Genomic DNA, 13947 nt, shown 5'->3' with positions numbered 1-13947 from the left:
CCCAAAATTCTTCATAGGTGGGTGATATTGTTCGAGTAGCCAAAAATGAAATTTTCCCTGCAGATTTGGTGCTTCTGTCCTCAGATCGACTTGATGGTTCTTGTCACGTTACAACTGCTAGTTTGGATGGAGAAACTAACCTGAAGGTTTGTACATGTGTATGTTTGAGTGTGGCTCTTGGTGAACAAAACATCTCTGGATTATAGTGATACTTTCCTTTGGTTAAGGTAATAAAGTTTGACCTGATAAAGGAGAAATGTTTTAAATTACTGTTAATTACTTATGAAAGTATACATTTTACTTCAAGGTTAGCCTCACATGGTTTAGGCAAGTTAAGTAAAAAGTGCTTTGGAGAAACTATAATGTTTTAATATACTGGTGCTTTTTTAAATAGAGGGCACATTTAAATTTTTTCTCAATTTTCAAAGTACAATCAAAGATTTTACTTGATTCACTTTTTTCTACCTATTAAATTTATTTGCAATAAACTTTGAGCAGTGATGACTATTAACACACTTACAGACTTAATTTCCTTGTATGCAAATGCCCTTTGTAGACAGGTAGTCACAGTAGCCCCTTTTATTGCTTGTTACTTTACATTCTTTCTCTTCTCTTCTGCCGTCTAGCTTGCCGTGATCTCAAGTATAGAATGCTATGATTTCATTTGTAAAAGAGATTTGAAATAAATGATGAGTGAGGTCCCATTTAGATCTCAAAACTATGGGCTTTAACTTTTCTTTTTTTCAGACACATGTGGCAGTTCCAGAAACAGCAGTATTACAGACAGTTGCCAATTTGGACACTCTTATAGCTGTGGTAGAATGCCAGCAGCCAGAAGCGGACTTGTACAGGTATGACGTGGTACTCACCATGTTCATTTTAAGTCTGTTTACAGGTCTCATTTTTTACAGTCATAAACATGCAACGAAATAGCTGTTTGAAGACATCACTGGGGGGAGCAAGCGGGAGATCAGTTAAATGGGGTCAAAGCTGAAAACAGAATTTGGCAGAATTCTGAGCTGAAGTATTAAAAGCTGTGCTTTTATTCACGTGTTCCTCCCTGTTATCTTCTACTTTGATGTGAACTGGCTTTATAACAATAGCAGTAAACATTATAACAGTAATAGTAATTATGAGGGAAATAAAGTTATTTCCTTAGAAGAAAATAATCTAATGGTGTGTGTGTGTGTATATATGCACTCAGGCACATGTGTATATGTGCTCCATGAAGGGCCATGTCTTTCTGTTCTTTAGGAACTAACTCATTTTAACACTGTAAGTCATCTTTCAGAGAGCCATATGCTAATTATTGCCATCTATGAAATGGAAACAACTTTCATTATTAAAAACTTCCATGAGAAAACTACTCATTTTTACTCAAAAATGGGTAAGAGTAAAAATCACAACCACATTGTAAAAATTGACGTCAGCTTTTTGTCATTCTCTGCATTTATTGGCTTAAGATGTTATCATTAGTCATTGGCTTTTTCAGATCTCTTACATATCTTAGTTCTGGATCCATACATTTATAATGGAATTTTCTCTTGTGTGGTATAAAAACCTTACATTTTCATCAAAAACAAAAACAGTATGGAATTTTCCACTAAACTATAAAAAATTGAAGTTCTGTGCATTTAAATTGTAAGATAGATTTAACTGTGAAGAATTCAGTGCTTTGAGTTCTATATTGCTGTTATTTCTAAGTCTCAGAAAAGGATGAATTATAAAAAGATTATTGAAAACTAGAATATGATACAGCATTAAGAAAGCATAAGATTAATAATGAGATCAAATGTGACTAATGCTTTGAGTGGTTTTGCCTTATTTGAAAAATGGGGAGAAAGTTTAAAAAAGCTTTTTAAAATAAGAAATACAACATTTTATTGTCACCACTGGGAGCACCTGACCCCCTGATCTGCTGTTAATCAGAATACATGATTTATAGCCAAATGTCAAGCCATCTTTGAACTTGTATCCCTGTCCCCAACCAGGGTTCTATTCCCAGGCCCAACATACTCCTTGAGTGTCAGAGTTGTGGATAATTGCATAAAAACTACAGTATTCTGCCTTAGGAGGCTGCAAAACAGAATGGAGAAGGAGAGTGGCAAATTCAAGAAAGCCATAGGCAGAGTCCAAGCAGTAGTTTTTAGAGGGCAAGAAAGGCCCAGGATGTCAGTAGTCACACGGGGAACAAGATGCTGAGGTCACAATCTGGAGGAGAATGAAGGGTGGGAGAGGCCTGGGCTGGGAAGCAGTCTTGGTCCAGAAGGGGTCAGCCAGAGTTAGAAACCCTGGAGGATGTGAATCAAAGTGCAGTGGATCAGGGGACTCTGACATGGAGGAGTTGGACAGCTGGTCAGAATGAAGAAGGTGACAGCACCACCCATGGCCTGTAGCAGCAGCAGAAGCAGGGTGAGGTTTCTCTCACTCATGGGCCTAAAGACTTTAAGTAGCAAGTGAATGAGGGTCATGTTGTCACACTCCATGGAGGCACTGTTCTCATTCTCATTCTGGTGCACTGTCACTAGCCAGAGGCTCTCTGCTACTCGTTATGGTAGAGCAGTCCCATGGCGGTAGGAAAAAAAGGCATAAAGTGGAAGGAAAAGACATGATCATCCCAGTAATCGCCTTCCAGCTCCACTAGGAGGTTGAAGACAATGATGGAAGCAGAAATGACTAGCAACTGGCTAGCCTCTAGGCCATTAATTCCTGCTACAATTTTGATGGCAAAAGTGGATGAAATAAACCATGAGGAGAGCCAGTGAGACAGCTGTGGGCGGCAGCAACAGCTTATGGCACCAGCACATATTTGTACATCATCTGCAAAGCCCAGGAAGATCATGCATGGGATGGCAGGGAACACACTGCATGGTGGGGGAAGGCTTTACGCTGCTCCTCCACAAATGGAACGGGATGAAGCAGAAGAACATGAGAGGGAAAACAGCACCACTGATCACTCCCTGAGAATCTAACAATACTAATTTTTTAAAGCTTAGTGACTGATTTACCTTTGTAATTTCTAGTATGAATATTGGATCATTCATACATGCAAAAGACTGGTTTTGTTTCATGTATAAGAATAGTACCAGAACTTTCTTGAAATTTTCCACCTATTGATGTCATAAATGTATTGTTAGTTTTTTTGTAACATGATGAATTCTTTGATAGATTCATGGGACGAATGACAATAACTCAACAAATGGAAGAAATTGTAAGGTAAGAATAAATTTGCATTATCCAATCACTTTTAAGTGAAAATTGTTTGGGGGAGGGAGTAAAATCAAGTTAAAGGGAGATTAGATAAGTAAGCAATGGGATCATGAAAAAGAGTTGAAAACATTTAACATTTCATCTTCTAGCAAATTTCCAGCAGCAGCAGATGAGACAAGGATGAAGCAAATGCTGTGAAATAATATTAAAATAAGTTAATAAGATTATTGGTGTACTAGTATTCCTTTGTCTAATAATATTAGGTAGTATTAATAATATGAGATAGTAACATAAAGGAAACAATGGTTCCTGTTCACATTCTTACACATCTAAACTACCACCACCTAAGTCTAGAATACAAAAAATGTCTTATGGTCTTCACTTCAAAATCATTCCTCATAAACTAGAGTACTGGGCAATCTAGAACTTCTTTACTCTTCTGTTTGGTTGGTTGGTTGTTTTGGTTTGTTTTCCCTCAATATTCAGGTTAATTTCTGGTACCTACATGAAAAACTTGTCATTTCAAAGATTTTCTGATAGGGTGAGATTACATTGTTACTCATGACCACAAAGCTGAATTCAGAATAAATCTTGGAATCAACCCTTGAATGTCTAATTAGCATTCCACCTATTTTCTGGAGATGTTCAGTTTATACTGGCTGCATAAAATAAGATACTAACATAAAGAACTGAGAATTTGTTTTAATAAAATCCTCAAGACAAGCCACCAAAAATATGCATCAGAATGGATTCACATTTTTAATAAAAGTTAACATAGGGGCACTTTCAGTGAACTCTGTGACGAGGTCTTTGTAAGTTTAGGGACCCCTGCTGAACAACAATGGGTTTTATTTTGATTTCTGTAGTGACATAATGGAATGCTTGTGTGGATACATAGTATGACTTGCATTAAGATATTGTGGCTGGTAAAGGAAAAGATCAATTATGTTAGCAAGGAGAATATTTTGAGTTTCTTTTGTTTGTTTGTTTTTTAAGGGAGCCTTGTTCTTTGCTGAAGCAACCAGAGTGAACTAATTTTTAGTTTGAGACTTTCTACTATTATATCCTAATGTTTTATGCCAACTTGAGCTTGAAGTTGTTCTATTCATTGTTGGAACCAAAGGAAAAAGAACTGTAATAAGTCTCCTGAATAATTGATTTTGGAATATCCATTCGTTGTGTTCCAAATATGTGATCTAATAAAACCATACTTGTTATACATAGCCAAACACCTGACCCCCTGTATTCATTGCATTTTGGGGGGGGTTGGGTTTATAGACCTCTTCAGAATTGGTTCAAATTCTGTTTAATTTGGATAACCTTGTATGTATATTTCAGAAAAGCCTTATGATAAGGAATATCAACAAAATTAAAGTGTTTTAATCCATCTATAACAGAGTTATCATTTGCTATCACTAAGAAAATACAATTTTCCTTTCTAGTTATTTCTTCTCATTTTATATCTCCATTATGGAGAGAAATTCAAACAGCAAGAAGACCCCCATGCTCCAAGAAGTATGCAATGCAAGTAGTCAGGTTGTAGTGCTGATCTTGCCTAAAAAAAATACTAACTCACTTAACTATGTTATCTTTTGTAACCTAGTATAATTTTAATTGTGCAGAAAACATGCATTTATACACGAATCATAATACAATTTCTGTTTACATTGCTTTTTTTCTTCACGCAACCTGTTTACATTGCATTTTAATTCTGTATTTTCCCTTTGAAAACTTTATTGATTTTGGTCAAAATTTTAAAATTTCGTCTTCTGTAAAACATTTTTAAGTTATCCCTTAATTTTTTGGTTTTGTTGAGTTTTATGTCTAAACTTCTAAAACTAGTGGCTTTCTGATTATGTCTACAGGCATAATCTTATTTCTGAGTCATTGACCTTAAAATGACTGAAATGCTAAAGCAGACATTTGTTGTTACAGTAACTAACCTCATGATTGACCTAGACAGCTTTATACTAGCTGAGATTTTGGTTTTATGTGAAAGCATTGTTGTAAGTATAGCTTTAAGTCCCTTCTGTCTGCTAAAGATGCCATTTACATTTTACTTGAATTTTTAATATATTTAATGCTTTTGGTTATTTTTCCCCCTAGACCTCTGGGGCCAGAGAGTCTCTTGCTTCGTGGAGCCAGATTAAAAAACACAAAAGAAATTTTTGGTTTGTATATATTGAAAAATTTTAATAATAGATTTATTTTGATGCTTTATATGAAGTATTTTTGAAAGCACAGCATTTGTGTTATTTTGGTTAGATAATTTATTGTCTCTGATAATTTTCTTTCAAAGATTGTGTTAATATAATTTTGTGTTGTATTTTTTCTTAATTCCAACTTTTGAATAATAGATTAGAACCTTGCTGTTATATTTGCTTTGTGAATACTTCGTGCTAAGAAGATAATTTTAGCATTTGTATTAATGGTGTTGAGAACTATATAATCTGGCACCATGGTGCAATAAACCACTTGTATAATTCTATTATAGGTAGATTGGATTGTTAAAACTGCTAGCTCATTTATTCCTTCAGCAAATTCTTAACTGATCTGTGACTGTATATCAGATGCTGTTTTTACATACACTGACTGGATCAAAAGGATAAATAAATAGTGTTCTTACATTGGAGATCTCAATTCACTATGCTCTGAGTCAACTCTAGGTAAATTATGAAGTTAATGATAACCTTTAGCTATCAACTAGCTCCTCACCTTTAAGGAATGACCGTTAGCTTTTGAGCTCTTCTTTCTCATTCTTTTGTTTTCTGTTAACTGTACTATATCTTATCTCTCAGTGTTAGGCTGTCTGATAAAGAAATCCATAATTTTTTAAAAAGGAGAGTAATGAGTGTGACCAAAATGTGGAGAGATTGGAACTCTCATACATTGCTGGTAGGAGAAGGATGTTCCAGCTGCTGTGGAAAATAGTTTGGCAGTTCCTCAATAAGTTAAACATAGAATTATAAACATATCACCTGGCAATTCTACTTCTAGATATATAACTTAAAGAACTGAAGACAGATGCTCAAACAAAGGCTTGTATGAGAATGTTCATAGCAGCACTGTTCACAATAGCCGAAAGGGTAGGAACTGCCCAAATGTCTTATCGACTAATGAGTGGATAAACAAAATGTAGGCTATCCAACTAATGGAATATTATTCCCCTGTATGAAATGCAGTACTGATACATGCTGCAGCATAAACTTTGAAAACATTATACTGAGTGAAAGAAATCAAACAGAAATGGCCACATACTGTATGATTCCATTTATTTTAAAAGTCCAAAATAAGCAAATTCATAGAGACAGAAACTAGATTAGTGGTTCCCAGGAGCTGGGTAGGGGAATGGGAAATGATGGCCTAATGGTTTCAGGGTTTTTTTGGGGGGAGGGGGAGGTGCGGGGTTAAATATTCTTAGTTAGTGAGGATGGTTGCACAACATTGTGAATATAACTAAGTACCTCTGAATTAAAATGGTAAATTGTATGTTACGTGTATTCTGCCACAATTTAAAAAAGGAAATAGTAAAGGAATAGTAATTAGTTATATAGTAATAATAGTAGTAAATAGTTATTCTTTAAATAATAGTAAATAGTTATTCTTTAAAAAGGAATAGTAAAGTTTTATGGTTTAAAAAGTCCAAAGAAACCTCCAGGACTTTCAGGCCCTCTCATACAGTGCTGTATTTTAACACCTCTCTAGCAGTAATACCTTTCACAGTCTTAAATTTAAAGGAAATGTGTATTCCTTTAGGTGAGTGTGCTGCTGTTTTCCTAAGCACCGCGTCTCTATGTTGTACCATTCTGTCTGATTTCTCACATTTCTATAGTTTTGGTGCCCTTTATCGTTTGAGTTGTAATCTCTGCCTTTAAGGAATAATTCTAATAGTGAAAATTCCAGGACAGATCTTTAGGAAGAGAACATGATGAATATTGTTCCTCACATCATGCTGCTTAGGAATAGGGATAAACATTTATTGATCGTCTTTCTGTTTCTAGGCATTTTGCTAATTTGTCACACAATCTTGCAGCAGTTTTAATGAGGTTATTTTTTCCCATTTAAAGATGGAGAAATTGATTCTCAGAAAGATTAAATAACTTGCTCAAGGTTGCAGAACTAAGTGGCAGAGCTAGCATTCAAACAAAGCTCTAACTCCAAAATTTTGTTGTTGTTGTTGTTTTTTAACTAAGACTGCTCTTACCTAGTTTCCCAGTTTTAGTCCCATTATTACTGTAGGCACATGTTTTTAGAATAGCAGTTTCCTTGTATTTACTTCATTTACTCTGACAGATTTCCATATTATCTTTCCAGTGCCTATGAGATTATGTCTAGACTCCAGATCCTGGCATTCAAGGCCTTTCAAACTGACCCGAGTCCATTGTTACAGCCTAATAGAAAGTGCTTTTCCATTTCTGTCTTTGCCCTATAGTTAGTGCACTATTTGCTGTATCTGTAATGGCATTCTCTGCTATCTTTATCTTTCCAAATACTTTGCCCCATCAGTTCCAACTCAAGTAACACCGCTTTCATTCAAATATTTCAGTTATTATTCGGGAACAGAATCTATATGCCTTTCTCAGTCAGCTGAATGACTGGAGTTTCCCAAAAACCTCTGGGACTTGAAAGCCAGACTCTAACAACTGTCAGTTGATACATTTTTTAAGTTGCTTTCATGCTAGTGAGTCCATTGCTTTTGTGAAACATGGTGGAGGATTAGTTGAAGATGGTTTTGTTTTTCAGGTGTTGCTGTATACACCGGAATGGAAACTAAGATGGCATTAAATTACAAGAGCAAATCTCAGAAACGATCTGCAGTAGAAAAGTAAGAAAACTATTTTATTTACACATAAATATGTGACATAATATCACATAAATATGATATTATATGTATATAAAATATGTGGTATAAATGTATGTTTCAAGTCAACAAAAGATGGTATCCTTGAGGATAGGGAGAGTTTCTCATTTTTATTCAATTCTGATTTATTGACATACAGCTGAGGAATAATATTAGTTTCAGATGTAGTATGTTGTGATTTGACGTTTGTATCAATTAAGAAATGATACAATGAGACTAGTAATCATCTGTCCCCATACAAAGTTATTGCAACATTATTGACCATATCCCTTATACAGATATTACATCCTCATGTCATTTATTTTATAACCAGAGGTTTGTACCTCTTAATCCCTTTTCACCAATTTTACCCATTTCCCCAATCCCGTCAGGCAACCACCTGTTTATATCTGTGAGTCTGTTTTCATTTTGTTCTGTTTTAGATTCCACATATAAGATCATATGGTATTTGTCTTTCTGTCTGACTTAGCATAATACCCTTTAGATTCATCCATGTCACTGATGGCAATATTTCATTTTTTATGGCTGAGTAATATTCCACTGTGTGTATATGTACCACATCTTTTTTATCTACTCATCTGTTGGTGGACACTGAGGTTGCTTCCATATCTTGGCTATTGTAGATAATGCTACAGTGAACATTGGGTGCATATATCTTTTCAAACTAGTGTTTTTGTTTTCTTTGAGTAAATACACAAAAGTGAAGTTGCTGGACCATATGGCAGTTCTATTTTAACCTTTTTTGAGGAACCTCCATATTGTTTTCCATAGTGGCTGCACCAATTCACAGTCTCACCATTGGTGTATTCAGTTCAGTTCAGTCGCTCAGTCGTGTCCGACTCTTTGCGACCCCATGGACTGCAGCACGCCAGGCTTCCCTGTCTATCACCAACTCCTGGAGCTTACTCAAACTCATGTCCATCGAGTCAGTGATGCCATTCAACCATCTCATCCTCTGTCACCCCCTTCTCCTCCTGTCTTCAGTCTTTCCCAGCATCAGGGTCTTTTCCGGTGAGTCAGCTGTTCTTATCAGGTGACCAAAGTATTGGAGTTTCCGCATCAGTCTTTCCAGTGAATATTCTGGACTGATTTCCTTTAGGATGGGCTGGTTGGATCTCCTTGCACTCCAGGGGACTCTCAAGAGTCTTCTCCAACACCACAGTTCAAAAGCATCAATTCTTTGGCACTCAGCATTTTTTGTAGTCCAACTCTCACATCCATACATGACTACTGGAAACCATAGCTTTGACTAGACAGACCTTTGTTGGCAAAGTAATGTGTACTTTTTAATATGCTATCTAGGTTGGGCATAGCTTTTTTTCCAAGGAGCAAGTGTCTTTTAATTTTATGGCTGCAATCACTGTCTGCAGTGATTTTGGAGGCCCCCAAAATTAAGTCTTTCACTATTTTCTAATTGGTGTATTAGAGTTCCCTTTTCTCCACATCCTCACCAATACTTGTCATTCATTGTATTTTTGATGATAGCTATTCGGACAGATATGAGGTGGTATCTCATGGTTTTGATTTGCATTTCCCTGATTTGGGAAAATGTCCAATTAGATCTTTTGCCAATTTTTTAATCTGATTGTTTTTCTGATGTTAGTTTGTGTAAATTTTTATATATTTTGGATATTAACCTCTTGTCAGATATATTATTTGTAAAGTTTTCTCTCAGTTCGGTGGGCTGCTTTTTTGTTTTATTGATAGTTTCCTTTACTGTGCAAAAGCTTTTTAGTTTGATATAGTCCCTTTTTGCTTTTGTGTCTCTTGCCTGCAAATACATATATATATATGTATATATTTTGAGGAGATGCAAATATATATATATATGTATATATTTTGAGGAGATGCAAATATATGTATATGTATATGTATATATTTTGGCCATGCCATACAGCATGTGGAATATTAGTTCTCCAACCAGGGATCGAACCTGGGCTCACAACACTGAAAGCTCAGAGTCCTAACTACTGAGGACCACCAGGAAACCACCCTTCCAAATATTAAGATCAATGTCAAAGAGGAATGGATGCTTTCTAGCATTTCTGTATACATATAGCATTTTGCACAATATTTGGCATATTGTACGTGCTAAAATAATGATTTTAAAATAAATATTGTTGAATACTAATGGAACCACTTGAGCAGACTAAACCTCCTGCAGAAAACAATTATAAAATCTGGGCAGAGTATTAATAAACAAGTATTTGGAAGCATTGGAAAGTGATCAAAAACAGAAACTGGCAAGGAGTGTACTCCTGAAAAATGACAGCAGCAGCAAGGGGGAGTGCAGCTTTTTACCTGAGGGCCCTTTTTACTTACTATGCTGTTGCACAGGCTATGAGAGAGCCTGAGCTTTATCGTGTGTAGATGTTAGAGGACAAAGTTCAAAGCTGAAGGAGCAGCTAAAAAGGGGAAAATCATTTAAGGGAATGAACTCCAAAACAGGCAGATAAATTCTACCCAAATCACTGGATAAAAAGAAGCAATTAAACCTAATCCGAGAATAAAGAGAAGAAATATTTAAAATGCAGGCTTTAAACAATAGAATAGAAAGCAATAGACAAAATTAGAGCCAAAAGTTGCTTCTTTGCAAATATTAGAATAGGTAAATCTATACCTAGATTGGACACAACTGAAGCAACTTAGCAGCAGCAGCAGCGGCATACCTAGATTGAGGGATCAAAAGGAAAAAGCAGTAGAAGAGAGAAAGCTTAAAAGATTTGCATATCCTCATTTCAAGACAGTATAAAGCTACAGTAAGTTTTATATGATTTTAGCATGAAAAGATAATTCAGTAGGTTAAAATATAGAGAGTTGAGAAATAGTGATTTTCAACCAAGGCATTAAATGAATTGAATGAGGAAAAAGTCTTTTCAACAAATGATATAACAACAATTGGATATTCAAGTTGGAAAAAAAATAATAAACTTCAACTCCTGCCTTAAACTGTACACCAAAAAATTTTTTAGGATGGATCATAGACCTAAACATAAATACTAAAACTATGAAACTTTTAGAAGAAAACTTAGGAAGATATCTTCACAACCTGGAGATAACTAAGTATTTTTTAGGACACAAATAGCATAAATAAAAGGAAAAATTGATAAACTGGACTTCCTCAAAGTTAAAAACTTCTCATCAGACTACATGATTAAGGAAATGAATAAATAAGCCACAAACTGGGAGAAGATATTCACAAGATCTATCTTACAAAGAACTTGTATTCAGAATATATAATGATATATTAAAAACTCCTATATATTTATAATAAAAACAGCCCAGTGAAAAAAGAGGTAAGATATGAACAGATATTTCACAAAGGAGAATATACATGTGGCCAACAGGCACATGAAAAAGTATATCATTAGTCATAAGAGATACAAAGAACTACAAAGAGATATCAAGACACATGTATTGAAGTGGTGAAAATGGAAACTGAAGGTTCCAAGTATTGGCAGATATGGAGCAGCTGGGGCTCGTCTAAGTAATCTGTGGGTCAGATAGGAAATTTCAAAGAAAAAATTTGTAAATACCTAGAAATTAATGAAAATACAACAATCACATTTTGTAGAATGTAGCTATAGCAGTGCTGAGAAGGAAATGTATAGTACTTGTATTACGATTCTCTAGAGAAACTAAGCCAGTAGTTTATACCTAAGTTACATATAAGGGAAGATTTATTATAGGAATTGGCTCATGCAGTTGTGGAGCCCATGAAGTCTCAGTCGGCCAAATGCAAGATAGAGACCCAGGAAACTCGGTGGTATAATTTAGCCCAAATCCAAAGTCCTAAGAACCAGCAGCTCTGATGTCCGAAATCAAGAAGAGATAGAATTTGTCCTTCCTTTGCCTTTTTTTGTTGTTGTTGTTCCATTTGAGCCCTCAATAAATTGGGTGATGCCTGCCTATATTGGGGCTTCCCTGGTGGCTCAGACAGTAATGAGTCTGCCTGCAGTGCAGGAGACCCATGTTCAGTCATTAGGTCAGGAAGATACGCTGGAGAAGGGAATGGTTACCCACTCCAGTATTTTTGCCTGGAGAATTCCATGTACAGAGGACCCTGGCAGACTACAGTCTATGGGCTTGCAAAAAGTCAGACATGACTGAGCGACTAACTGCCTATATTGGTGAGGGTATATGTCTTTACTAAGTCAACTGAACCAACTATCTCTTCCAGAGACACCCTCACAAACACATCCAGAAACAATGTTTTACCAGCTCTCTGGTTAGCCTGGTCAAGTCAGCACATAAAATTAACTGTCACAGCACTAAATGATGACATTGAAAAAGAAACACCGATGACAGAAGTTGAAACTTAAATAATGCCATTTGCAGTCATCACCCCCAAAGGAGTACCTAGGTGTATACCTAACAAAATCCATATAAAGTCGTGTGCTGAAAATAACAGAATGTTGATGAAGGACTTTAGAGATAAAATATTAAGCTTGCCCAGTGAAAAGAAGAGGGATTTTAAAGTCAATTCATGACTTGTATGATTTTGGGAAATCTACAGAATGATTTTTGAGTTTTGGTCACCATCTTTAAAAAGGATGCAGTCTCTTCCTCACAGGTTTTTATAAACATTAGACAAGCTTGTTTTTTGTCTAGAACATAAGACAAGTTCTAGTGGATGTGACAGAATTTCTATAAAATATGAGTGCTATACAAATATTAGTTATCTTTGCACATAAAGTAAGATAGGTCCTGAAAATGTAGAAAATCTTTTGTTAATTATTTACAGCAAAATAACTGGCCAAAACTGTCATTTACTATAAGCATTTTGAACAGTAGCTTAACTATAGTAAATATGGTTGTAATCGTATGTATCTGTTTTTTAATTTCTAGTAAATAGATTTAATTGAATGGTCATAAGTTGTGTCATTTAGATAGCTATCATAATATCTTATATATTTAATGTCTTATTTAATACCAATAATAATTTCCAAACAAATGAGTGTAGTAACGTGTTATTGATACATTTTATATTCTCTTTTTTTCATTTCAGGTCAATGAATACATTTTTGATAATTTATCTAATAATCCTTATTTCTGAAGCCATCATCAGTACTATCTTGAAATATACATGGCAAGCTGAAGAAAAATGGGATGAACCTTGGTATAACCAAAAAACAGAACATCAAAGAAATAGTAGTAAGGTATTTTATGGTGTTCTTGACTCTGTTATAAAGAAAATTTTATTGTTTGGAAATTTTATATCTTTTAACGCTTTGTAATGACTTCTGATAGGAGTTATCACTGTCATTCCCTAAAAGTATTATTGTTGGAGGATATCAAAAGGATATTGCATGTGAAGAGTAGCCAACATGTTTGTACTGGTATGCTTTTTACATTTTAGGGCATAAGCAGTTACATTCCCTATGGCATAATTTGAATGGTTAAAGATCACGAAAATTTAGATTATCTGTATTGGCATTCCACTTCAGTACTAGATATTGAAATTTTTATTCTGTTTACTGTATATTATAGATTAAAGAGTAAATTAATTTTCACTTCTATCAGAGTAATTCTCTGGGCTTCCCCAGTGGCTCAGTGGTTAAGAATCTCTGCCTGTGATGCAGGATATGTGGGTTCAATCCCTGGGTCAGGAAGATCCCCTGACTGACAAGAATGGCAACCCATTCTTGTCTAGAAAATTACATGGACAGAGGAGCTTGGTGGGCTATAGTCCATGGTATTGCAGAGTCAGACCTGACTGAGCAGCTGGGCACAGGCTTGTGCACAGGCACAAAAAGTAACAAGTAATTTGGTTTTAATCTTTTTTTCTTTCTCTCTAAAATTCTAAAGAGCAATAAATGTGTTGAAAGGACAGTTCGATAAATGAATTTCAATTCATGAGGCTATTCTGTTTCAGA

General features: G+C 35.3%; 1 protein-coding gene across 6 annotated transcripts in view; it reads left to right on the top strand.

Annotated features, from left to right (window-relative positions):
• Positions 1-13947, top strand: part of ATP11B (ATPase phospholipid transporting 11B (putative)) — a 111782-nt gene that overhangs the window by 35357 nt on the left and 62478 nt on the right. For 5 of the 6 annotated variants that reach the window (XM_015092532.4, XM_042234015.2, XM_015092535.4 and 2 more), the window contains exons 6-11: positions 18-146; positions 748-851; positions 3169-3216; positions 5317-5381; positions 7954-8035; positions 13080-13230. In XM_015092532.4, coding sequence (XP_014948018.2) covers positions 18-146; positions 748-851; positions 3169-3216; positions 5317-5381; positions 7954-8035; positions 13080-13230 — 579 coding nt within the window. Of the gene's footprint in view, positions 1-17; positions 147-747; positions 852-3168; positions 3217-4652; positions 4747-5316; positions 5382-7953; positions 8036-13079; positions 13231-13947 lie in introns of those variants that run through there. The other variant, XM_027958021.3, reaches the window with a different exon arrangement.

Source organism: Ovis aries, chromosome 1 (genome assembly GCF_016772045.2).
Source record: "Ovis aries strain OAR_USU_Benz2616 breed Rambouillet chromosome 1, ARS-UI_Ramb_v3.0, whole genome shotgun sequence".
In the NCBI taxonomy this organism is placed as follows: Eukaryota; Metazoa; Chordata; class Mammalia; order Artiodactyla; family Bovidae; genus Ovis; species Ovis aries.
This window is presented reverse-complemented; position numbering and strand designations above follow the sequence as displayed.